The following is a 27774-nucleotide window of genomic DNA, read 5'->3' as shown; positions in this document are numbered from 1 at the left end:
TGTCAGAACTGCTAGCCACTAAAAACAGAGTCATGGCCTTAGAACGAGATTCATTGTTAGTCCCTAAAATCTCTAACCCCTTGCCGGCATCCACCATACCGTGGGTTACTACTTACAATGCACTCAGCCCACAAATTAAAAACATAGCGAACTCATACTGGCCCATGATTCAAACTGATACCGATATTGGTATCAATAATGGCAAATTGCTACCGAGCTACAAGCGCTCCCGTAACCTTAGGGATATTTTAGTTAAATCCGATGCTGCTCCCTGTAAAATAGGTAGAGCTTCACGGAATTTGGGATGCGTCCGTTGTAGCTGTACTACCTGCCAGTTCATGATACCTGGCCCAACTTACAACCATCCTCGTACTGGTAAACTAATGTACATCAGATACACCCTTTCATGCAATTCGCAATATACTGTGTACCAGATATTGTGCCCTTGTGGCCTTTCCTACATAGGGAAAACTGAGCGTACATTCAAGGAGCGAATGGCCGCCCACAGGTCAGCAATAAAAAAAGCTCTCATAGCCGGCACTAGTGAGCAACCTGTGGCGCGCCACTTTGCGGCATTTAAACACAATTTAATGACAATGAAATATCGCATGATAGATCATGTCCCCCCGTCCATACGGGGTGGAGACCGCAAAGCTGCACTTCTCCGATGCGAAGCTCGGTGGATCATTAAATTAGGTACCGTTGCACCTTACGGGCTTAATGAGCATACAGGCATTTCTGCTTTATTATGATTTAGTCATGTATACTATATTCTGCCGTTTCTGACCCTATATAGCTTGCTGTATCATGCGATATATGTGATATATGAGATATCCGTCATTGATGTATTTTTTGCTCATATGCTAATTCTTATCCTTTGTCTGCTTTTCTGTATGTTTTTCTGTATGTTTTTTTGTACATCTTCTAATGATTTAGCATAGCGTTTTTCTGTATACCTCCAGCATATATTGATATGTGTTTTTCTGTTTTTCAGTGTGCTTGTATACGATCCTGACAAGACATGGTCGCGTCCATTTGTTTATTGCTGTTGTCTTGGTGATGGGTGCACAATCACTGGATGACCCTCCTCGCGCTGCTGACGTCATCTGCCTGCGCTGAGGGGCTGGTCTCCAGCGTTCACTGTCTGGGAACTCACCTGGGTGTTTGTTATAAAGGTATGTTCTTTTGTATTTTATTATGTTGAAGCCTGATGACGATGTCGCGCTGACATCGAAACGTTGCTTATTAAAACTTCATTTTATATGGACTAACTGAAGCATTTTGTTGGAGTGCAGCACCCTCGCTGGGAATATACATACATTTGTTTGGTGCGAGCACCCAGACGGTAACCGACTTAGGAGGCAGTGCCTGGCCACCCTGGGACTATATATATATATATATATATATATATATATATATATATATATATATATATATATATGTGGGTATTTGTGTTTAGCCTATGAGTAATATTTCATGTATTTTGGAATGTGAGTTGACGATTCATCAACTCTTAATTCTTTGCACATTGAAGCTGACAGTAATTATATGGGTATTCAGTTTGGCACAAAAAGCATGGATCTGTCAACATTAAATATAGTCAAGTGTATGATTAGATTAAAGGTGCTTAATTTCCAGTGCATGTTCCAAAAAAAAATTTACAGAGCAGCTGGGTAAAAGCCTTGGGTAAAGAAGACTTTTCCTTTCACATTATTAGTTCTGGATAACTTTATACAGATGGAGCGCCTCCCAGCCAGCCTGAGGAATCGCCAGATCCCCTGAGCTGATGGGGACACACAAGCGTCTCACATGCTCGCCCCCTTGTCAGAACGGTGGCGGGGAGCAGATTCCCTGCCCGTCTCCGCTTCAGGGAAAGGGCAGGGTTACTGGGGGCTGCAGGCGGCAACAGGCGGCAACAGGGAAGCAACGGGGAGCCGGCGGAGTGCGCGTGCCCCCTTCTGTCAGATGGTGGCAGGCGGTGAATGGTGATAGTCACCAGGAGCAGCTCCAATGTGAGCTGCTCCATCTGTAAAAAAAAAACAAAAAACATAAAAAGCATACAGCCCGATTTATACCTTTGTCCCCCGGCTGTGACATTACCCTGCTGGCTGGTCGTATTTTGGGAACCAGGACGGCCCTTGAGCCTGGTTCTGGTTTAAAAAAATCTGTGGAACCCTACGCAAATTGATATTTTACTACCAGGACCGGCTCTGTGAGCTGGGGCTGGTTACGGCCGTGTGTGTGTGTGGGGGGGGACTACATGCCGTTTAAAAAAAAAATTTTTTTTTGTTTTACACTGAAGCATCCGTGCAGTCTTCTGCCAAATACGCCAAGAAAATTAAGTGTATTTCAATACTGCCGCTTAGTAAAGTGGCAATCACCATTCTTTTGAATGGTGATTCTTAATTGTATTCTGTTGATGGCGTATACATTCGTATTAGTAAATACAAATACGAATGTGCCATGAATACGAATACAAATTGCTGTATTTTCGGGATAGAAAATCCCGAAAATACGAACTTGTAAAAAATAGGTGTATTTCTGTATACGAATACACCTATTTTTTACGAATAGACCTTAGTAAATTTCCCCCATAGTGTCAGCTGCATTGAGGTCTACAACAAATAGTTATAAACCAATGACTACTGTATGTGCTCAGTGAAGAACTGATTTTAAAGACACTAGCCTGGGGTCAGAACTAAAGTCAGCAACATGTAAATGACTTGTATATAAGAAACCTAGAATAAAGAAAATTGCCAGTTTCAGGAATTAAAAAAACACAGCATATCTTGACTTATCATGGCGATGCCTGGTCAAAGTTATTTTTGTTATATTTCTTCCATGACCTAGTAGCAGAAAGCTGCCCCTTTTAAGCCACAAAAAATCTGCACTCTCATAAAGAACGGAAACCAATGCGGGTATTAAAACACAAATGAAAAATGATACCAGACCTTTTGAGACTACCATTTTCAGTGGTTTGACCTCATTCACATGTGTGCCAAGCTCAAGAAAGTGAAACTTTTGAAGTTTGTCCCCGATAGGTAATTAAATTTGTAGATGGTGTTGCATATAGAATGCTATGGGTTTCTTTTCTAATCAATAGGATCCCTCCCAGTTCTGGCAAATGAGCAGGCATGTGCAGAAAGATTCCTGACTCATAAACCCAAAAGTCCTCATATCGCAATAGCAAGCTCTTATTGGTAGAACTGTCATTTTGCAAATTTACAGTACATGCATAAAGTTTAAATAAACACCACTATACATGCAGTAATTGGCAGGATGCATTAAATTCATAATGCGATGTGTGATACATCCATTATTGAATCTTTTTAATATCATACTTTAAAAATATCGCTAATTTGACACATGTTTCTATTTTTCTTAATGAATACATATATAAATATATGATTTTTGTTGGTCTTAAAATAGTAGCTTTTAATCCATATTTTTTTAAACCCAATGTGTTTCCGAAATGTTTTTGAAGCACCCCTGTATTATATGTTTTTTATTAGCTGTTATAGTATGAAAACAGAATTCATACCTCCTTTGTTCTCAGAGAATTTGGGAACTCTTAGTCATTAGTTTGGATCTTTCTTTTAAATATCCGACCATAAAAAAAAATGAAAAAATTAATCGTAACATTTAGCATTCCCATCTGTTTTTAATTGGAAGGAGATGGAATAAAGAAATATATTTGACCCAGAAGTGGCTTGCAAGTGGCTTCAGCAGATAATCTTGTTGAGTAGTGAGAAACAACAACTATGATACCAGCATCAGTCTGAATATATATGCTGTATGGATGCTGTAATGGTTAGCATTACTGCCTCACAGCACTGAGGTCATAGGTTCCATTCAGTGGCGGATTCAGGGGGGGGGGGGGGGGGCACCCGGGTACGTGCCCCCCTTTCATTCATTGTAGATGAGGACCAGAGCTTTCCAACGAGCCCAGCCCCGTGTCTCTAGCCCCCCCGGGAACCGGAGATATCGCCTGGCAAAGCTGTAACATTTTTTCCCCATAGGATAATATGGGACCCGTCAATTCCGACCCCCACCCAGTTCCGACGGCTGCCAGTTCCCCCCCTGGCATCACAAGAGCTTGGGTTTGATGTCATTCAATTCCAAATCGCTGGGCCTTCAATATGATACCAGGATGGTCCTCACGGTCAATCGGTTCTGGAGATATAGCGTGTAAATCGATTTTTTTTCTTTATGAAATGTAATTTCATGGCTGTTCATGTTCTTTGAGGGCAGATTACTCTGGAACCAAACGTTCCAGTTTCACTGGACCAAAATCATTCAAAGCCCACTCAAAAGTTCTTCAATATGATACTTGTCTCATGTAAATGGGTCAGTTAGTTCCGAAGATATAGCTGGTTAAATTAGATAACTGATTAAAGGGGGGGGGAGGGGGGGAGGGGTGGTTTTCTCTCCCCCTCACACCAGAAAATGCAGGGACTAGGCTGGTGTAAAAGGGGCCAACCTGGGAATGCATTTTCTGGTGTGAAATGGGTATTATTTCAAATAGCTGGGACCTGCAGTGCTCGGAATACAGCCAGGCTCTGCCACTGTCAGTGGCTATCACTTCTGCCTGGCGGCGGCTGTCCCCCATTTACCACGAGCATGTATTCCCCGTTGGAAATGAGCATGTAATCCCACATGGCAACAAGCATGGAACCTCTGGCAATGAGCATGAAACCCTTGGCAATGAGCATGTAGATAAGCAGCACTTACTGTATGTAGCATAATTTTTAATAGGCATTATGGTGTTTGGCATAATACATAATGGACATCATGCCGTGTAACTTAACGTGCAATGGACATTATGGTGTAAATCAGGCATGTCCAACGTTGGCCCTCCAGAACTACACATCTCAGCATGCTTTGCCTTAGTTTTGCTATTAGAGAATGCTAAAACTATTGCAAAGCATGCTGGGATGTGTAGTTTCACAACATCTGGAGGGCCAACGTTGGACATGCCTGGTGTAAATGTTTAATGCGCACCTTTGGTGGACAATGTCCCTGTTTATGAAGCGTATTGTGAATGTTGTCTTAATCTGTGTGGCATTATGTGAATTTTGTCTCAATCCATGTGGCATTATGTGAATTTTGGCTCAATCCGTGTGTTATTATGTGAATTTTGGCTCAATCCGTGTGTTATTATGTGAATTTTGGCTCAATCCTTGTGGCATTATGTGAATTTTGGCTCAATCCGTGTGGCATTATGTGAATTTTGGCTCAATCCATGTGGCATAATGTGAATTTTGGCTCAATCCGTGTGGCATTATGTGAATTTTGGCTCATTCCATTTGGCATCATGTTTAAGGGGCAAGTATAATGGGGTCTAGTATTTTGTTGCATAATGTGTAGAAGTTGTATATGGTGTTGTACACTACACTCAAGTACATGCCCCCTGTTGAGTGGCTACACCCCCTTTCCAGAGCGCGCCTTCGGCGCGCGCACAACTACATCCTTCACTTTTGTTGCCATGGTGGGCCTGCGTACTTTAAATGCCAGGGCCTATTTTTAATCCCATTGCCACCCTCTCTCTGCCGCTCTCTTAGCATGTACACTGGAACCACTAACACTGGCCCTCCCCCACCTAAACCCTCTTTTATCATGGTGCCCCCCCTGTCATTTTATCCTGGATCCGCCCCTGGTTCCATTCCCACCATGGCCCTAACTGTGCAGAGTTTGTATATTCCCCCCGTACTTGCGCGGATTTCCTCTGGGTACTCCGGTTTCCTCCCACAATCCAAAAATATACTGGTAGGTTAATTGGCTCCCAACAATTCAACCCTAGAATGTCTGTGTGTGCGTGTACATGTGGTAGGGAACATAGATCGTAAATTCCACTGGGGCAGGGACTGATGTGAATGTTCAGACATTCTCTGTAAAGCGTTGCAGAATATGTGCGCGATATATAAGAAACAAATAAATAAATAAAATATATACTATGGAGTCTACAGGTTTGTATAGGCAATTTACTATTCAATAATTGTTATGATAGGCCATCACCCTCTAAAGGGTGGAGTTTATCCATTGCCATAGCTACACATTTTAGTGCCACTTGAGATGAAGAAATCTTGACTTCCCGACAGCGCTCCTGTAACATAATTATGTCCAAAATATAAATTGTCCTACCAACCCTATCAGATTTGGGTGACTTCTGCCATTGCACAATCCTAGATTACAAATGGTCGTTTTATAATACATTATAAAAACCTCTGGGTGAGAAATTTCCACCTACAGTATATTAACCCTTTGAGTGCCAAATTAATTTGTCAAAATAGGTGTGAAAAATGCCAAACTTTTTTATTCATCATAATGACTTGTAATGTTTATAGGAAATATAATATTTTTTGTACTTTTTTCCTAGCACGGCGCCCATCGTATGCCATCGCATACCACTAATTAAGGTATGCGATGGGATGCAATGGGACCCAATTTTCGGGTCCTAAGACCCGCACTGTACAATTTTAATATCGCATTGCATCGCATCGCATGCCATTACAATGGCATGCAATGCGATTTTTAATTGTACAGGCACCCTGATGGGTGATTACTATGTTAAATGCACCTCCATTGTTAACGCCACCCCCACTATCAATGCCAACCCGAAGCGTGTCGAGCGCAGCGAGCCCGCAAGGGTTGGGTGTGGGTTGGTGTTCATAACGCGTTATGAACGTGAGGGTTGGCATTCATAACGCTTGGGGTTGGCGTTCATAGTGGGGGTGGCGTTAACAATGGGGGTGCATTTAACATAGTAATCACCCATCAGGGTGCCTGTACAATTAGAAAATCAGGTCTGATCGCATTGCATGCGATCGCATCGCATGCGCTGCAATGCGATCGAAACGATGGCATAAGATGAAAATCGTGGGCTCCGTGCTAGGAAACCAGTACCTCTTTTTTTTTTTTTTACACAACAATTTTTTTTTACAATTTATATAACAAATGTGAGCAATGCTGGCATTTTTAGCAAATATTTTGCACAACAGAAATGTTGACACTCAAAGGGACAATGGGTTTTGGAGCTATACTGTGAAGTGGAGACTACTTGCAAAAAATGTTGTGGCAATATAAGCCCAACAGAGAGGTGACAACCTTTTAAAATCCTTGTTAAATTACATATTTTGGGTACATATCATACAAATGCAGAGGTTCCACTCAAAGTTAACAGCAGGGAGTGTTTCCAGTTACCCAGAAACCCCCTTAAGCACAGGTTGGCCAGCGGCCACTACATGCCCAGTGGCAGCAGATTTTGTGTGTTTGTGTGTAAGTGCTTAGTTGTCTCACACAAAATAGAATCTAATAAGTGGATAACCCATACCTTCCAGCTGCTTTGGTCTTGAGATAGAATGCAGGAGGCATGCCAGTAGCTCACAGTGGGCTAAGCACACCATCAAATTGATGGAAAATTGTGGTGTGGCTCACGATTGAGGCATTGCCTCAAACCCACACCCCTTTTGCCGAGGTTACATCCCTTTCCAGGAGCGTGTGCCTTGAGCACAATAGAGGTCTCAACTCTCCCATTGAAGATGTGGGCTGGTATGGATTTCCATAATCATGGAGGCTGCATATGTGAAGTACTGTTACATAAATGTACTTTGTTTGGGGCAGACCACCGCTTGTTACATGCTAATTATGAATCCTTCATGGGTTGGACACCATCGGTCTAAAATCAAACAGTTGGAAAACCCCTCCAAAAATCCTGCATTTGGTTCCACCACTATACAAAAAAGGCATTTGTTTAAAGAATTATAACTTTAAAATTTAGTTTCTAACTGCAATTCTATATATTTGTCTCTGTTGTGGAAGAAAAACGTTGAATGGTGGACATAGCACATGTTCAATACATTCTGCATCAGCTTAAAATCCTATACATAGTACATAAAATATGGTACTGTACATATTCTTGGCATTTTGTAAGCGGAAAGGCATTTTATTGCCTGTGTTATGCATTTTATTACAGAGCAATCTGTAGTGGAATATATTAGATCAATATTGTTCAAATCTAAGTGGAGAATTTGGCATTGACCTGGTGAGATGATAAGAAACACAAGTGTTGTAGCTTTAGGTATTGCAGGCTGTTGGCAAAGATACAGATAATGTTTTACATATATAAAACTAAATATATGCTGCAAACCTTATATATCCTACTCATCTGTGTGTTTTAGCGATTATGGGGGGTATTCAATCCAGGTCATGACTGTCGATCCGTCCTGACAGCCATTTTCATTTTGCTTGACTGCATATCGCCAGGCAGGATTCAATGTCCTGCATGGAGATTGGCAAAAAGGGGGCGCATCAGCGTAAAGGCCCATGGATTGTTGAGATTCGTCCGTGATCGTGACAATTCACGGCCATTATCGACGATATGGGCCCAACAGCTTTTAAAGTTGGGCCTGTTCTGTCGATCTGCCTCTTCAATGTGTTACAATTCAGCTACAAAGGGGTGACTCTTCTCATCAGTCATCAGTTTCCTGCTCTCAGGCTGATGACATGAGTCACCCCTTTATAGCTGAATGTACTACTGAGTGCCAATGCTGTGAAGAAATCAGCCGGTCAGCTGTTTTTCTAAAGCCTTATTTTTGACTTCTGATCTCATCTGTTTGACAAAATGCTTTGATATCATATGATATCGTTATTTCCTATACCTCGCTTTTTAACCATCAAGAAACCTTTTTATATTATCCAATTTTATCCAGAACACCCCTGAAGATGTCCTCATTGGACGAAACGCGTAGGGGTTTTCTGCGGATATAAGTCAGGCATTGGATCTAATATAATAATTTTATGTGAATTGCCAATCTGAAAAAATTCTTTGTACAGAATAAATACATTTGATTTCACTATTGTGCATTAATTTTGGTCAAAGTCCATAAGCGCATGGTACTTATGTATTATCTGGGCTCCCATGTTAAATGCACCCCATTTTTTCATACCCCTACTATCCAACTACGCATGGATTTGATTTTATATAGTGTGGCGAGCGCAGCGAGCCACCGTGCCTGAAGCGTGTCCAGTACTGGCACCACTAGACACCAATGCGTATCATAAGGCAGTAATATATACATTGCTGGCATGTGCCAGAAATGTATATATTACTGGCACCACTGGGCACCAATGAGATCCTTAAACCAGTAATATATACATTGCTGGCATGTGCCAGCAATGTATATATTACTGGCACCACTGGGCACCAATGAGATCCTTAAACCAGTAATATATACGTTGCTGGCATGTGCCAGCAATTTATATATTACTGGCACCACTGGGCACCAATGCGTATCATAAGCCAGTAATATATAGATTGTTGGCACGTGCCGGAAATGTATATATCACTGGCACCACTACCCACCAATGATTATTTACTAAATTTATTAGCCAGTAATATATATACCCGGCTGTCTCAGAGCAGGTCCATCCATCTGTGGCACGGCTATTTCAAATGACGCGCCGGTTCGCGACTCCTGAGCCAATCGGACTAGCGGCCAGGCAACCAATCAGGCGATGCCATGCCGCGAGCTTCGATTAGCTTGTGAGTCACGAGCCGGCACATCATTTCAAATAGCCGCGCCATGGACAGATAGACTTGTTCTGAGACATCTGGGTTTCCCACTGCTATTCCCTGGCTGTCTCCTTTACCACGGAGTGCAGTGCACAGAGTAACTTCCCCTGGCAAAGAGCATGAAACCCCTTGCAAAGAGCATGTAACCCCTGGCAAAGATCAAGAAAGCCCTAGCTAGCAGCATAGGGTGGGGTTTACATTAGTTCTGAATCAGGCCCCAAGAACAGAGATGCACTAAATATAATGGCCTCTGCTCCCGCCTTTCGAATTCAAACCCAGCCCATTATGTAAATTGCCTTTTAATGAAAGATTTTCAGCAAAGTCTTTCGCCTCCTGAAAATCTTTTGCTCTTTGGGAAAATAGCTCAGTGTGTACGCACTACTTTGGTGAAAGATATATCTATCAAAGATTTTGCCAAGGTCTTTTGAAATGAAAATCTTCTAGTGTGTATGGGCCTTAAGGCTTCTAAGGGATAAAGTTTTTATTTCAAAACTGAAACAGGGAAAATTGGCCTGTATATGTAGTAGATGGTATTCCTAACTGGAAAATTAATAGACGGTGGGATTTTGTGGAGCCTTGGCTTCTTTGTGGCATGTTGACAATCAGTGAAGGCAGATAATAACATAGGTGAACTATTCCTGGAGGCACAGTAAAGAGTTGCTAATGTACCATATAAAGCAAGGTTACTGCATGGGTGAATAGTGTAATTCCACAAGTAGGACATTGGTGGATCATCTAAACACAGACACTATTGCTGGTCTAGTTCTGGAGAATCAGAGATGGCTCATCCTCAGGGAGTTCAATGCATGGGATGATGACAAGGTCTCACACCTTGGCCAAGACCTCCTGTGCACAATGAATGGTCTGGGCTTCATGAAAATTCCTTCTGCCACACATAAAAGTGGTCACTCTCTTGTCTTTCAGATTGGATTAGAAGTCACTGAACTAAATATATGTGGTCATACCACCACCACTCCCTTTGGTCAGTTAGTGGGGTGAGTGCTTTGTGGGGAATGGAGCGTTTAATCAAAATCACCATGTCACGGGCTTTGGAGGTGAAGGGGCTGGAAGCAAATACCGACCAACCTAACTTTGCCAGTTTAGAAACTTGGGAATCAAGTGAGTTTCTTGAAGAGCAATGTCAAAATGTTGGGTACTAGCACGGCGCCCACGATAATTAGTCGCCCGATTTTTGATCGCATCGCATACCATACACCCGATGGCATGCGATGCGATTTTGATCCATATACGATATTAAGTTGTATAAGCACCCTAATGGGTGCTTTTAAGCACCCTAATGGGTGCTTACAATGTTAAATGCACCCCCACGCCACCCCCAAGTATAAACATGAACCCGAAGCGTGACGAGCGCAGCGAGCCCGCAAGGGGCGGTGGTATGCGTCCTACGACCTTTTCATACCCCCACTATCCACGTCGGCGTGGAGTTGATTTTATAAAGTGTGGCGAGCGCAGCGAGCCACCGAGCCCGAAGCGTGGCGAGCGGACGCGGATACCTGTGAAACACACGAGGGGACGCGGATACCTTTGAAGGTATCCGCATCCCCTCGCGGGGCTCGCCACGCTTCGGGCTCGGTGGCTCGCTGCGCTCGCCACACTTTATAAAGTCAACTCCACGCCGACATGGATAGTGGGGGTATGAAAAGGTCGTAGGACGCGTACCGCCGCCCCACGCGGGCTCGCTGCACTCGCCACGCTTCGGGTTCATGTTTATACTTGGGGGGTGGCGTGGGGGTGCATTTAAGCATTGTAAGCACCCATTAGGGTGCTTATGCAATTTATAATCACATCCCATCGCATTGTATGGCATTGTATGCCATATACAATGGCATACAATTTTAAAATTGTATGCCATTGTAGAACATCGGCCGATATCGCGTCGCATCGCATGCAATATGGTCTGCGATGCGATGGGCAATGTGCTAGTACACAAGTACCAAATGTTGTTTGTTATATAAAAATACCTTTCTTCTCTTGGCTGCCGAATTGACACCTCCCACGTTCCAGGAACCAATATTCACTTCAGATGGTGTAGAAAATCGGGGGTTCTCATCTCTCCACATAAGTATTGAGGAGGGGAGGAGGGAAAGGGAAGGAGGGGGAGGAGGAGAGAGACAAACAAACATAGAACACATTTAATAAGATAGTAATAATGACACAAGGATATATAGCCGTGTAGGAATGCATAACTTCCAGGGGAAAACAGCACACACGTTTGCAGAAGTGAACCTGATGTAATCATCAGGGGCATGGGGGCAGGGGGGAGGTCCGCAAACCCAGTGAATATAACAACAGGGGAGAGAGAACGAGTAGAGGGAAAAAACCCCAGCTAGTTTATGGCCTTATGGTGGGGATACAACCCGGTAAAAGTATGACAAAGAGCTTCTTGACATAAGGAGGGGGGGGGGGGGGGGAGTTACAGCAGGAAGTGACAGCAATGTACAGCGACCACTTTGAATTTGGTGTAATATGGAAAGTCATACAGCCGTAAGGTTGGCAATGATACGTGGGACGTCAGGGGGAGAGCTGGAGGTCATATCCAGTGGACTGGAGTAGGGGGTGGGGGAACAGGTAAACAGGGCTGGTGTATGGTCGGACGACCATGGATAGCATAAGGATTACTTCTGTGAATCAGGTTTTAGATGGGCTGGGATCACTGATATCATTGGGTGAGGCGCGTGATGATTCTCATAGATAGGCTTCAGTATCTCTTGGTGACAAAAAGTCTTTGTGAGAGGATCCATCGTATATATGAAGGTGAGCTGGATAGAGCAAACCAGTGGAGAAGGCTTTCCGGGCCCTAGTCAGTTCCATGGAGTAATCCTGAAATATATACAATTTTTTGCCCTCTCAATTCAAATCCTTGATACGTCTTGAAGCAGACCAGAATGGAGAAAATGTAGGCATCCAAACAAAGTGACCCAGGGTGTCTAGGTTTATTTGGGGTGGGGGCAGGGTCCACTCTGTGCACCCCGATCACTAGGTTATGACATTCCTGGGAAATCCCAAGTAGATCAGGGAATGTATTTCTGACGAAGTGGGCTAATAATGGCCCTTTAATTTGATTCTGGTAATCCCACAAGCCTCATATATTATTATTGTCGAACAATTTTCTATATGGTCCAGCTTGTTCCAGATCTAGTAGATATCAGAAGTGAGTTCCTTTACACTGTTTAAAGCTATATCAGCAAAATCATGTATAACAGCACCAAGCTGATTCTCTGTGACCATCACACTGTGAGTTAATGATTTCAGCTGTGCTGTAATGTCAGCTACAGCCTGCATGACTAGGGGGGTCATGCTCTCCATAAGTGACTGGTGCGTTAGGTGTGTGGCATACCTTATAGGTCGCATCAAGTGACTCAGCTGCAGATTTTTTGTAGGCGGGGTGTGCTGTAGTCCACACCATGATCTCTAGTGAGCAGCGTTTCTCCTGGCGGATACAAGCAGTCTCGGCTGGGAGGAGGAGGGGATGAAGTTGTCCATTGACAGCAGCGGGAGAGAAGGATTTGTGCTGGGGTCAGTGGAGGCTGTAAACAGCCATTAGAAGGTGGCGTTCGTGGCAGGGGGTAGCTGAGCTCCGGGATTTGCCTGCAAGCCCATTCAGTCTAGGACTAGAAGTCCGGGTTAAGGTGTATATTTAATAAAGTGCAGGTTTATTGAATTAGAGATGTTGCCCATAGCAACCAATTAGAGTGTACTTATAATTTATCCTGTACCTTATTATAATAGCTAGAATCTGATTGGTTGCTATGGGCAACAACTGCACTTTCAAAAACTTGCATTTTAGTAGTATACCCATACAGTATGTCTCCATGATGCCCTAATTGAAATATTGGATCAGGCTCCCTCCTCCATTTATTCTGCAAAATCAGTAATTGATAAGAAATGCACTTCACCACATTACCAGGGAAGTCCAGGAATAGATCATTTTCTCCCTCATGGAGAGGGTCAGGTAGGCATGTATGCTCTATGATAATCTTCTTAACTGGATATTGGTGCTGATTTAGTTCTATTCACGGGGCTGCAATTTCACTTAGATGGTGAGTGATATTGGATGGTGTTCCATTCAAAGCCATGCACAGGGACAGGAGTACACTCTGGCGGGAATGGGGCTAACTGACTACAGCCGAAGTCATGCTTGTAAAGCTCCTATTCCCCCCTCCTACTGTGGGCAGAAGCCCCGCTGGCTACTCCCCTCCCTTCCTGCAGATTGCAGTGCAGCCGAGTCTGGAAACCCCCCCCCCCCCCCCCCACTCCCTGAAGAGACCAGTGCAGCTGCGGGCAGTCATGTCTGGAGCCCAGTTGGCTGCTCCCTCCTTGGAGATTAAGACAAATAGCAAGAGAGAAAAGTGTGTCCTGGTGTGGTGCACCTAAATGAACTTAACGATTAAAATTTAGCTTTTATTGGTATCTCTTAAAGGCGAAATATAAAAACACATAGACAAAACAACATGTATGTGGATGTGTATTAAAAAGCGGTGGCTCTCTGACTCCACGTCCGTTTTGACTAGAGGTAGATATTGGTTTCCCCACAGGTATGGTATGCTGACACTTTTATTATTAATAACACGTAAATGCAATGTAATAGTGTCAATGTAGCTCAAGGCCCCTTCATTTAGGTGCGCACATACTAATACCAGTGCGGTGATCAATATAGATGAGCACAGTTTAGCTGGTGACCACAGATAATTTCAATAATTGTTGTATTTGTAATGGACTATCACTGTGTCACATGAGACACCGTTACTCTATGATGATGAAACTTCTCTAGATTTTAAAGAGCTGTAGTATTAATCAGTATTGGTGATGTTTCCCATGTGTCAGCATGGGTGTCAAACAATTATGATACAACATTGAGTTACTCAGACCTCTATTGTATAGGCTAGAATTGCCTTTATTGTGAGGGAGCTTCTATGTTGAAAAATGCGTCTGTCTGCCGTGATAGGTAGACTCTGTTAATTCACAAGAGTATATCACAGTTATTCTGTTAATGTGATTATTTGGATACTGAGTCCAATAGGCTTATAAGTATTGCCAAGTACATAGCAGAATTTAATGACAAAAAGAAGATGAGGAGTCAACACAGATGTCGGCCAATACGAGTGTCGACCGATTATGAATGCACCATGGGTTATTCAAACCTCCATTGTGCAGGCTAAAATTGCCCTTGATATAAGGTAGCCTCAGTGTTGAATAAGATATACCTGTCTACTCTTGTAGGTAGACTATATTGGTTTGACATGAGATAATAATCAGTGTCAGTGGTATTCTCCTATGTTTATTGACTCTTCATTAGAGACTGATTGAGGTGAACTTATATGTCATAAGATGTTTCTACATGAATCTCTTGTGGCACAAAAAGGTCAACACACCAGTCGGCCAGCACTGATTAAGGCATATGTCAGAATTTCTCAAAATCCTCTTGTTGGGCTGGAATTGCTCTTATAGAGGAGAAAAATGTATATGCAGCTCTTTATTATCGTACAGAGTTTATCTGTGTCGACATACAATGGTTTTGACACTCAGTGATTTATAAGTAAGGTTTTTAATATACCCTTGAAGTAACAGTGAGTCAAAGTACCGGTCTGTGTCGACATATAATGGTTTTAACAATCACTTATTTGTAAGTAAGGTTTTTGATACACCCTTAAAGTAACAGTGAATCAATGTGCTCAAGCACTGTTTGTTTTTGATAGTCAGTGTGACACACTTAGTACAGTTAGCCGGGGCGCTGCCAACAGCTGGTGGTGGATGCTTAGTAGCTGTCCACCTGAATAACCCAGGTGTTGTCTGCGCTGATACCAAAGTTTAGGAGTAGGGGCAATAGTCGCTGTAAATGGTAGATAAGTTACAGCGTGCCCTTCTCTACACGTGTAAGGTACAGCGATGATGCCTTATAAAAGATAGCCTTAGATACTGTGCAATCAGTCTCTAATTAGCAGCAAGTTTCTTAAGTAAGAGTGGTATCAAAAGGCATGCCCCCAGCTAATTTCTGATCGATAGTCTCAAGGTATCACCACTGGTGCCTGCCGCACAGTGATAAAGTGGTGCGCATTACAATGAGAGGGTTCCTGTGGGTAAAAACATAAATCAAAAATACATCCTAGTCAGATGCGAGTCAGAGAGCGTCACCGCTAGCCGGCGCGCGCTTCGCATTCAGCTTTTTCAAGGGCCGCTCTCTGACGCGCCTTGAAAAAGACAGCTGAGACTGTCGAAACGCGTTGGCAAGCAGAGTGACTGAGCCCAACCATTCTTTATGTCCTTATTGTTATAAGGTCATCTTTCAGGTACTTTAAATTTGTACTATTTTCACTTGTGTTTAAATTGGCTTTTTTAGCAATAAAAGCACTATCCTACATTAAGACGGTCTCCATCCTCTGTTTGCATGCACTGTTTGAGACCAAAGTCAGTTGCTGAGAACTCACAGAGGGGATCGTGTTAAAAGATACCTAGATAGGAGTATCACCGTGTTATGCACCGTAAGTACGGTACGCATACATATTACTGTTAGATCTTCACGACCTTGGTGATCCCATAAAAAAGAAACCTTTATACACACGTGACTACATGTTTCTTAGTAAGTCTGGTACGCAAGACTGGTTCCCGCTATCCTCTATATAGCTGATTTCCAATACAGACCATCTACTTACGGTTCTTTTTTCTATTTAACCTGCACGATACCCACAACGAGGGACACTGTGACAGGGACACGCAAGGACACGCTTTAATTACATGTCCTGCTATAAAGAAACCCAGATAGGAGGATACATACCACTCCGATTGTGAGTAAAAAGTACGCATCCTTATCACTTGTCTTATGGATTGACATAGTTACGGTTCTGAACAAGAATTCACTGACAATTTGTCCTATATATTCTTTCCCCCATCGAATTCACTATCTTCGGAGTCAAGCGCCTTCAATATTATTTCTTTCCAAATACTTATAAGCCTATTGGACTCAGTATCCAAATAATCACATTAACAGAATAACTGTGATATACTCTTGTGAATTAACAGAGTCTACCTATCACGGCAGACAGACGCATTTTTCAACATAGAAGCTCCCTCACAATAAAGGCAATTCTAGCCTATACAATAGAGGTCTGAGTAACTCAATGTTGTATCATAATTGTTTGACACCCATGCTGACACATGGGAAACATCACCAATACTGATTAATACTACAGCTCTTTAAAATCTAGAGAAGTTTCATCATCATAGAGTAACGGTGTCTCATGTGACACAGTGATAGTCCATTACAAATACAACAATTATTGAAATTATCTGTGGTCACCAGCTAAACTGTGCTCATCTATATTGATCACCGCACTGGTATTAGTATGTGCGCACCTACATGAAGGGGCCTTGAGCTACATTGACACTATTACATTGCATTTACGTGTTATTAATAATAAAAGTGTCAGCATACCATACCTGTGGGGAAACCAATATCTACCTCTAGTCAAAACGGACGTGGAGTCAGAGAGCCACCGCTTTTTAATACACATCCACATACATGTTGTTTTGTCTGTGTGTTTTTATATTTCGCCTTTAAGAGATACCAATAAAAGCTAAATTTTAATCGTTAAGTTCATTTAGGTGCACCACACCAGGACACACTTTTCTCTCTTGCTATTTGTCCATATCCTATTGTGTCCAGTGGTAGCACACCCCCTGTGAGAAATACATTTTCTGTGTATATAAGCATATTAGGGGTCCACCCATTTTCCTCAATACTTTTGAGGGTCCTGTGCGAATAGCAAACCCACCTTTGTCTTGCCTCCTTGGAGATTAGACTGCTGCCTGCCATAGTATACCTAAAAAAAGTTTTCGCCCCTTTACCCACTGACTGGGTCATTTTCTTCTCAGCCTGTGATTTTGCACATCTGATTAGCCTCCTTCTGTCTAACAAGATACACCTCTTTGTCTTCATTATTCTGCATCTGCTTATATTTTTTTAAGGGCAACTTTTTGCGTTCACAATACTTGCTACTTCTTTCGCAAACCAAGCTGGCCTCCTATCCTTGTGTTTTTCTAACTCTTTTGACACAAAGTTCTGTTGCTTTTAGTATTGCACTTTTTCATTTTTTCCAACTTCTCCTGCACTCCTTCCAAGTTCCTTCACTCTGCCAAAGAATCGCTTACAGAGTTTCCCATCTCTACAAAATCTGCCTTCCTAAAATCTAACACCTTTTGTTTTTGTGTGCAGTGAGTCTGTCTCTGGGCAGTATTCAATGAGGATAATTCGCCCTGTTTCACAGCGAATTTGTGCTATTTTCGCGTTGGAAGGTAATTTTTTTGGGTCAGAAAGTGAATCACCCTATTCAACGTGCACTTCTCGCTATCTTTCTAAGTGATTTTCACCGCGTGTCGCCGTGTAGCAAATCGCCATCTTTTCATGGTGAAGTGGAAAGTGAACTTTTAAAATAAAGTTTTTGTTGTTTTACATTTGGTGTAAAAAAATCAGGAATTTTATTCTGAGAAGGGGCATACTATTTTTATTCATGTGCTTATAGCACCTGAATATATATTTAATTTAAAAAACATATCATTTTTACACATAGCAGCCAGCAGGGGGCCGGGAGCCGAGAGCCGCTCATTAGATATTCATATATTCACTGCTCCCGATCATTACATATGCACGATTGGGTGCAGTGAATACCCAGTCCCCTGCTGGCTCACCCGGGGGGCAGCCTGTGCTGCCTGGCTCCCGGGGAGCCCACCTCCCCCCACATAGGTTCTGGGGCAGGCAGGGAGACTTCTATCTCCCTGCCTGCCGCCGTCCTCAGGCTCGCCGCAGGGGTTCACATTCGCGGTCAGGGGCAGTGAGCCCCTGCCTCATTGAATACTGTGTCAGCGAGGGCTGGCAGCGAGGGCTCCAGCCCTCCGGAACACGGCGAATGTGCAGCGAATCCTAAACAGGATTGGCTGCACATCGCGATTAGGGACATTAAATACTGCCCTCTGTCTTTATTCTGAACCATACTGCTTGATGGTCATTGGATACCAGGTTTTTACCCACATTAACGTCAGATATTCTGTCACCATTTGTAAGTATTAAGACTAATATTGTGTCCTTACAAGTGGGCTTCCTCACCAATTGCTGGATCGATGCTCCTTGCAATGAATTCAGAATTCTACACTTCTGGTGGAACTTGCAACAGACACCTCCCAGTTTACATCAGGTTGATTAAAGTCTCCCATAATTATTACCTCTCCTGCCATTTTATTGATGTCCTGCAATAGGCTCTTGTCAAGTTCCTCTTCCTGACCTGGTGGTCTGTAGATCACCCCTATACGAATAATGACCTTCTCCCATGTTTCTATGGTCTCCCAAAGGGCCTCGGTTTTTTCTTCAATACCTTCCATTAAGGTAGTCTTTATGCTTTTTTTTCCACATATATTGCACCCCTAGTCTGATTCTTCCCATTCTGTCCTTCCTAAAGAAAGTATATCCTGGTATAGCTCTGTCCCAGTCATGATTTTCATTGCAGAATGACTCTGTAATAACCACAATATCCAGTTCATCCCTTGTCATTATTGAAATTAGTTCTGAGATTTTATTTCCTAAACTTCTAGCATTTGCACACATAGCACTTAAAGTTTTGTTTGTGCTTCTCCTGGTTCATCTTTCTGCCTATATCTATTCGTTTTGATCAGCATTATCTTCTGTTGCAGTGGATAGACTTCATGTTCCATTTGCCTGCAGAAACAATGGGCCTTATTCTAGTTCACTCTTTCTGACAAAATCCTTCTTAGATGGACAAAACCATGTGCACTGCAGGGGGGGGCAGATGTAAAATGTGCAGAGATAATTAGATTTGGGTGAGTTATTTTGTTTCTGAGCAGGGTAAATACGGGCTGCTTTATTTTTACACTGCAAAATAGATCTCACTTTGAAGTAAAACCCCACCTAAATCTAATTGTATCTGCACAGAACAAAGTAACATCTGCCCCACCTGCAGTGCCCATGGTTTTGTCCATCTAAGAAGGATTTTGTCAGAAAGAGTGAACTAGAATAAGGCCCAATACCTCTAGGTTGGGGGAGCAGATTTTTTCATTCTTATTTGTTTCACTGTCCCCCTCTGCTAGTTTAAATAGTTGCTGATGAAGCATCAAAAATTCTCACTTAATATTCTCGTTCCTCTTGAAGATGAGTGCAGGCCATCACTTTTATATAAGGCCCTGTCTTGCCAGATAGCTTGACTTAGCCAAATATTGAAGTTTCTGATGCTCTGAGTTCTATCTTCCCCTGTGTGTACTGGCAATACTTCTGAAAAGTTATAGTGGTTGCCACATGTTTTAGAGCGGTTCCAAACTTCCTAAATTCATCTTTTTATGGTCATGACTTCAGCATTAACCAGGTAATTTGTGCCTTGGTGGACAATGACATCAACCTCCCCATCTTTCCTTGGTGCGTTTACAATTTTTAACATCCATCTTTATCTCTTGGAGCTGTGGCTCCAGGTAAGCACCTTACTTGTTTCTCTGCTTTCCCAGATTTACTCCTCTAATGATGGAATCTCCCAAGAGAAGTGCAGTCCTTTTTGGAGATGAAATTTTCCTGGTCCTATAGTTAGCAGAAGTAGGAGTCCCCATTTCTTCCTGTTCTTTATTGGCTGTGTTGATCATACATTCCAGATCTGCAAGAGCAGCATATAAGTTTTGAAGTGTGACCAATTGGTGGATGTGTCTGAGGCCCTGCCTTTCAGAGCCCACAGCAGTCCAGGCAGAATGTCTTTTTGGGGTTCTCTGAGGCAGTGGTGGTCCCAAGGACACAGACATCCTATGTAGCTCAGCATGCAGCACAGCATCTCCTCCTGCAGCAAAGAAAATCGTTTACAGATTGGACAGTAGCCGAGTCTCCAGAAAGTCTCCCGCAAAACAAATGCATCCACTGCACTGCTGATGGTAATATTAATAATACAGTATGTGTTTAGGCTTTTGTGTTCAAACTCACCTTTTTCTGTATTCTAACTCACCTGCTTCTGTTTTAAACTCACAAGTGACTTAAGTATTCAAGCTTCGCTTTAGTCTGCAAGCTTCTCTCTCAATGAGCACAAATTTATACTTTGTTGGGTATACATTGAACACCCTAGCACTGGCTCTGGCTCCACCTAATGGAATGGGGAGGGGTGAAAAAGTGAGTTCCACCACCTCCCTCTGAGCACTTAACGCCCTGGTTATAACACCAACCATAAATTTAATGACTCTTAATAAGTCATCAAATAAAGCTAAATGTTCTGTTCCTAGCACTTATTGCAAGACATTCTTGTTATATATAATTATAGGAGTACAAGTACATTATAATATTTAAAAAGGATTATGTCTTAGCAGATATTTTGGTACTTGTGTACTAGCATGGCGCCCATGATATTTGGTCACACAACTTTTAATCGCATCGCATGGCATACACCCGATGCACTGCGATGCGGTGCAATTTAAAATTGTATAAGCCCATATATGATGTTAAATTGTATAAGCACCCTACTGGGGGCTTACAATGTTAAATGCACCCCCATGCCACCCCCACTATGAACGTGAACCCGAAGTGTGGCGAGCGCTGCGGTACGCGTCCTCCGACCTTTTCATACCCCCACTATCCACGTCGGCGTAGAGTTGAATTTATAAAGTGTGGCGAGCGCAGCAAGCCACCGAGCCCGAAGCATGGCGAGCGCAGCGAGCCCCATGCGCATACCATTGCATGCCTTATGGTCTGCGATGGGATGGGCGCTGTGATAGTACACAAGTACCGATATTTTTTTCCTTTTCATATTCATATATTTTCATATTTTCTAGTAGTTTTGTCTACTCAAGTAGAATATTAAATATATCCTTTGTTATTACAGTTACTTTTAATCTACCCAAGAATTTTGGTAAAGTGAACTGTTATGTCTTTACATGCACTCCCCTTGTAACATTTCAGGATTTTAAACTTCTGTTCAACAACATTTAAAATAAACTCAGGAAAAATAACATTAGATGTGGAAATGTATTCTGTTCTCATAAATCATATCTGCTTTTTAACCTGAACTGCAAATGTTAAAAATACCAAGCTGTATGAACGTTATCCAGCCAACCATATAAACTGGGCTTAATCACCTGTGAAAGAATGTAGCTCCCAGTTCAGCCTGTACTGGACAAAGAAACAAGTTAAGACTTTTACTTCCAAATTCATATATGTTATATAAGTGTGGTTGGTAGCTCCGTGCTCTCATATTGGTCTCATCTTACTAAGAAATAGAATAAACATGGACAAAGGAAATAATTCTAAAACTATGCCTTTGTATTTATTTCAGATGTTTGAGGGCTAAACCCGCTTCAGAAGTATTATAAATGTGGTATTTTCATTTCTGCTGAACTAGCAAAGAAAACATTCATTTTTCATATTGGCAGACAATATTATTTGTTAAACATATCCAACTTGTGGCTTCATTTTAAAATGCTGAGCTGACAGCTATCGTGAGGCTCTTGGAACTGACAAATCATCTGATTTAAAGTTAGCAGAGTTGATATCCTGGGCCCACAACTCCGCTAGTTCTGCCTCTGCGCCTGTGCACAGCATCCATTCACAGCTGGTAAGCAGCAGGTAGCATGGGGCCTCTCAATTGTTGCACACACATGCTCACATACTGCTGGACACTGCAGCCTGCAGGTGGGACATATAATATCAAAGGCACATTTATTAACAGCAATTTGTAAAATGCAAGATAACAGATATTTGATGCAGTTTACTGAATGAAAGCTCCATCTCTGATGTGTTGCAGTTTGCAAATACTAGGGATGGCCATTGACCATCGATGATTAGAAATCATCGATGGTTTATGGCTGATGTCTAATAGTTTTGCCATGGGGGAGAACCAGATGGATTCCCACCATCGATGTCAAGCTTAAACAAATAGTTTCAATTTTGCTTTTTTACTAAGGAGCTGGGACACAGAGCTTAGCTCCACCCCCAACACCCACAAAGCCCCACCCCTGTATATTGATTGGCCCTCAGGCCAATCAATCAAACAGAATGGATGACCATCGATATGTAAAAACTGAACTGCTCCTCGTACTGGTGACAGCTGGATACATTACAATGGTAATATTGTAGTGTACATGTACTATACAGTTTAGATAATGCAGTATAAAGTGCAAGTTGCCCAAATGCAAAAATGCTGTTACACAAACTTTAGAAATTATTACAATTATAATATGTGTTGTATTGCTAAATAAATTTAGAAACACTGTAGGTTGCTAATGCTATACAGTAGTTGCATTGAATGGCATAGAATAACTAGTTGTGATATTGTAATAGAACTTGACCACATGCGCATAAAAGGTTACATAAGGATTATGCTTGATACTGTTTGATCCAAGTTTCATTTTTTATTTTTGTCTTGTATTTTTTAAGAAAAGAAGGTCCCAAGCAGAACATTTCGGGTGCGGGCTCGCTCTTCTGATGACAGGTCACATGTTCCCCAGTCACCTGGAATGAGAACTTTTCGCAGATTTCAGGGCAGTCGATCCAGTCCGGGAGAGAGTGCAAGAAGGGTTAACTATGCTCCTCTGAGGCCCACTGTTCGAAATGATGAAAATAAACACCGCGGTAAGTTAAATAAATGATAATATTCCAGTCACAATATAATATGTAATGTTAAATATAGCAATCTATGTACTGTAATGTTTACATATAGTGAAATATGTTTCTTGGCCTATACAATATTAATGGCCTGATCTTTTAACAGTCTATGGTGCACAGTCTATGGTGCCCCTCTCCACCACACATCGCCGGCTACCACATAGATAATTATCGCATATGCCCTAACATATGTGATAATTATTGCAAAGGATGGCTCTTGCAGTAAGAATTGCCATTTGCGTTGCAGCGGCGATGTGCAGTGGGACCCCGGCGGCTCCCCCTCCCTCTCTTACCCGGCTAGTGCTGCTATTGCTGCTGCAGGCGGGTTCTCCTTTACCTGGAAGAGGATGTACTGTACAGTGCAGGGTGGAGGAGGCCACTGGTCTTGGCAGCACAGCACTCTGCTGGCCAGACACAGGTGAGTAGGGGTCAGCAGGGTCTGCTGGGAGTCGCCGGGGTGGCGCTGGGTCGCGTTATGAAGCCCATAGGCTTCTATGAGGTATTGCCATCCTTTGCTGGTGATACCCCTGCAGCGAAAACCTGGCGTGCGGGTTTTCCTGCATTTCAAAATGCGGTAAAACCCCTGATAACGGGATTTTTACCGCATTTTTCGCTTAGTGCATCCTGCCTTATGGGTGGGATATAATATCCCCAAAAAATGTGGTTAAACCTCAGAAATCTGCAATCCCAAGTTGTCCACAACAGATATTTGTTTTTTTATTTATTAACAGTTTCTTATATAGTGCAACAAATTTCATTGTGCTTTACAATTAGAAACAGTGATAAAACAAACATGGTAAATACAGACAGTCATAGAGGTAGGAAGGCCCTGCTCACAAGACTACAATCCATAGGGAAATAGGCATTGATATAGTACATAAGGATAGGTGTTATCTATGCATGGGACACCAGTTTGCAAATGTTCTTTATGTGGTATATGATATGATCACCCAGAAATGTTGACCTCGGCTCAAGAGGATGGGAAAGTGCAGAAAGAGAAAATAAGTGAAGTTATATTTGCAGATTAGGTTTATAGAGGCTATGTGGGCAGTTCCAGAATTTGATAAGCTGCCTGAAGAGATGCGTTTTTAGGGAACGCTTGAAGGTTTGGAGACTAGCAGAGACTCATTCTCTGCATGGGAGGGCATCCCACAGAGTGTGGGCAGCCTAAAGAAAGTCCTGTAATCATGAATGGGATGTGGATGAGAGACATAGATCTTGTGAAGAGTGATGAGGTCGGGTTTGGAGATGTTTTGAGATAAGCAAAGAGATGTACATTGATGTAATTTGGTTTATTGCCTTGTGTATAAGTAAAGGTATTTTATATTTAATATAGTAGAAGAATACAGGTAACCAATGGAGAGAATGACAGAGCAGTTTTGCATGCAGTGAACATCTAGTAAAGAAGATCATCCTCACAGTTGCATACAGGATGGATTGTAGTGGTGATGTATTGGGAAGACCTGTAAGGAGACTATTGCATTAATCAATGTGGTAGATAAAGAGAGCATGAATAAAGGCCCCCATACACAGGTCCAACTTGTTCAAGGGACAAGTCGGAGTTGATTTCCCTTTAATACCCCGGGGAGCTCCCCAGGAGGGTTGCATGTGATTTGGCACTTGATGTGCCATTTTTTACATTCAATAAATCGAATGCAATTTATCTCATGTAATGGAATGCCAGGGAGCTGCTGGCAGAGAGGAGATTTGATAACTGCCATCCAGAAGAATGGGGGTCACTGATTGGCTGAGAGAGCTCAGCCCCTGCAGCTAATGCCATCATTAGAGTTTTGCTCTTTAAGGTTTTGAACTTGCCAGACAGACTAGATGGCTCCAAATCCAATACATGGTACTGTCACAGTAAAGTAAAAAATATATTACCAAGACTTACAGTAGGGCAGGAGTCCAATGTTGTTTAAATACTTTTGCACAACTTCTGAGACTATTAGGTATAGCAGTCACACAGCCGTTCTTGAAATTGTTTTTGAAGTTAACAGAAAGCAGAATCCTCCCTAGACTCCTATGGCAAGTTACAGTATGATACTTATTTGACATATGATTTTATTACACACGAATATTATACAATCATTTATCACATGTACCAAAACTATTGGTTAATATACATTAATGCAAAAGGTATATTTTGACCTTCTAGTGAAACCTAATAATTGTATTTCCTGTTGGCCCTGAATACAAAACTCTGACAATAGGCAGAGTTTCAAATATACACTTCTGAACTCAGTGCGTCAAACTTTTTCCACTCCTGTAAGCTAGAAACAAAAAACTGATGCTACAGTCAGCACTGGCTCCACAGAATTGGTGAATATGCTGCGCCAACCCGCAGAAAATGACAGTTTTCGGTGGTCTGGCCACATTTTAAAACTTGATGCTTCCAGCCCTAATATGTCAAAGGAAATGGTAAAGAGGAACATGCTAATCTAACAAATCTTTATAAGATTTATGCAGCAGAAACAAGAATAAGCAGAACATAATATAAAATAAACAATAAAGTATAGCGTAGGTTAGTTTAGGTAGCCATAGAACATCTGGGACTTGTTCGGGTTTACTGGATGCAATGTGAGCAATTGCTTTGTCTAGGTACTGATATATTGATTTAAAATGCTTGTGGATTTATCACTATGAGATTTTTATGTAGTGAAGAGTACAGCATAAAATAGATAGCATGAGATAACTTACTAATGGCAGATGCTAAGAAACTTGGTTGTTAATTGTTGTTGTGCAACTGCACAGTGATAAAACATTCAACGTTGCTTCACAGATGTAATAAAATAGTATGTAGCCACTACTGTAATTAAATATTCTGATGGTCGTGGAGCCACAGTAACTGTTATTGGTCTTCTTATCAGCTACGATAATGCCTTTACATTTTCTTTTAATTTTATTTCTTTTATCCTATCAGCATCTGAGTCTGTACATGTGGTCTCCCTGCCTTCGATGAGTCACCAAGGCAAAAGCCAGCCAGTGTTTCGGGCAGCTGTTACAAAGCTTAAAATTCCAGGTATGAAGTTTGCTTACTTTGATAACTAGCCAAACAGTAGCACCGTTCTGAGGTCAAATACGCAAGTGTTGAGGATTACTAGAAAAAGATCAGATAGACATGTGATGGAAAGATGTTCTTTTTTCTGTAATAATAATACCAAAAGTCTATTTCAGTTGAATTTGATTCCCAGTGCATGTGATAATAAAGCTGCAGGGAACTTGGTGAATATTTTTTCTATTTTTATTCTTATTACTTTCAGGTATATTTGTTGAGCCAATTTTAAGGTAGAACCCTTACAATATAATTGTGGATACTTATGGGCTGTATATTGAAAGTGAGTCCCTTGAGAAGCTTCTTAGGACACTGAAAAATCTGAGATTCTTTTATTAAAAGCAAAGCAAATATAGGGCCTGATTCTTACCCGCTTGCTAGGCAGTGTACACTCGGTGCCTAGTGAGCGGGTAAGTGTGCCTGCCGCCCTGACGAATGCACGCCTCTCCCCACCTGAATCCACTTAGTAGCATGTGAGTGGATGTATTCATTTGATTGTTGCTTGCCGTTGAATGATTTCTCCTGCCATCGTTAATAAAAGTCAGTCTATAAACCTATAAATATAGGTTACAATATAGGTTAATAAACATTGTCCGTATTATTTAATACCAGGGGCGGATTGGGAGTTGAAACCGGCCCTGGAACCTTCTTGCACAGCGTGGGAGGGGGGACGCCAGTGTAAGTAATGTGGGGGGCTGTGGCGTCGGTGTAAGTAATGTGTGGGGGGTGTGTGTGGCGCCGGTGTATGTGATGCGTGGAGGGGGCGGGGGCTCACCTGCTGCTTTCTGGCCAGAGGGGGAATGGGAGCTGGTAGCCCGCTTGCATGGACCGCAGCCCTCCCGTGGCCATCTTGGATTTGGGCAAAGTGCCGGAGCCACTACCTGTGGCCCAGCCAAGGGGGGGAGCGCGGCCGGCCCATTTTTAATGAGTTTTAGGCCGGCCCACCGGGAAATGTCCCGGTTTCCCTGCGGCCCAATCCACCCCTATTTAATACTGAATCAATGAGTTCCAGCAGGCTTATGGAACTGTCAGAGCTAAGGAGGTGTGGTATAGCTCACAGACAATGTTTTGGTCGACAGTAATTAGTTAGACAGCAGGTCAACATGCACAACGTCAGCATTGACCAAAGGTCAAAACACGAGAAAAGACTGACATGGAAAAGGTGGACACATGAAAAGGTCAATATGAGTTTTTCACATTTTTTGGGTGTGGACCCCCAATTAGTGTACCACGTTCCCTTGCCACGCTTCGGGCCAGGTATCACTGCGCCTGGTGCACTTTACTGTTCTCACTTGGAATCTACAGTATGTGGATAGTCAAATATAAAAGAGTAATTTACCATGCTGAGTCACCAGTTTGTAATGTTACAGAATTCCTTATCTGTCTATTAATGTTGCTGTGAGCGATCCTCAAAATATCTGCTAAAAGTGCCAGCGTCACTCACAGCGACTGTTTATAAGTATAAATAAATACAAATACAGCCAAGTCAATTAATTGAAGTTT

General features: G+C 42.3%; 1 protein-coding gene across 1 annotated transcript in view; it reads left to right on the top strand.

Moving 5' to 3' along the window:
* Positions 1 to 27774, top strand: part of FNDC1 (fibronectin type III domain containing 1) — a 184753-nt gene that overhangs the window by 60856 nt on the left and 96123 nt on the right. Inside the window, exons 2-3 of the mRNA XM_083176230.1 lie at positions 22992 to 23186; positions 26140 to 26238. Of these exons, the coding sequence (XP_083032356.1) occupies positions 22992 to 23186; positions 26140 to 26238 (294 nt within the window). The remainder of the gene's footprint in view (positions 1 to 22991; positions 23187 to 26139; positions 26239 to 27774) is intronic.

This window comes from Crinia signifera, chromosome 3 (assembly GCF_055691185.1).
Source record: "Crinia signifera chromosome 3, ASM5569118v1, whole genome shotgun sequence".
Classification (NCBI taxonomy): domain Eukaryota; kingdom Metazoa; phylum Chordata; class Amphibia; order Anura; family Myobatrachidae; genus Crinia; species Crinia signifera.
This window is presented reverse-complemented; position numbering and strand designations above follow the sequence as displayed.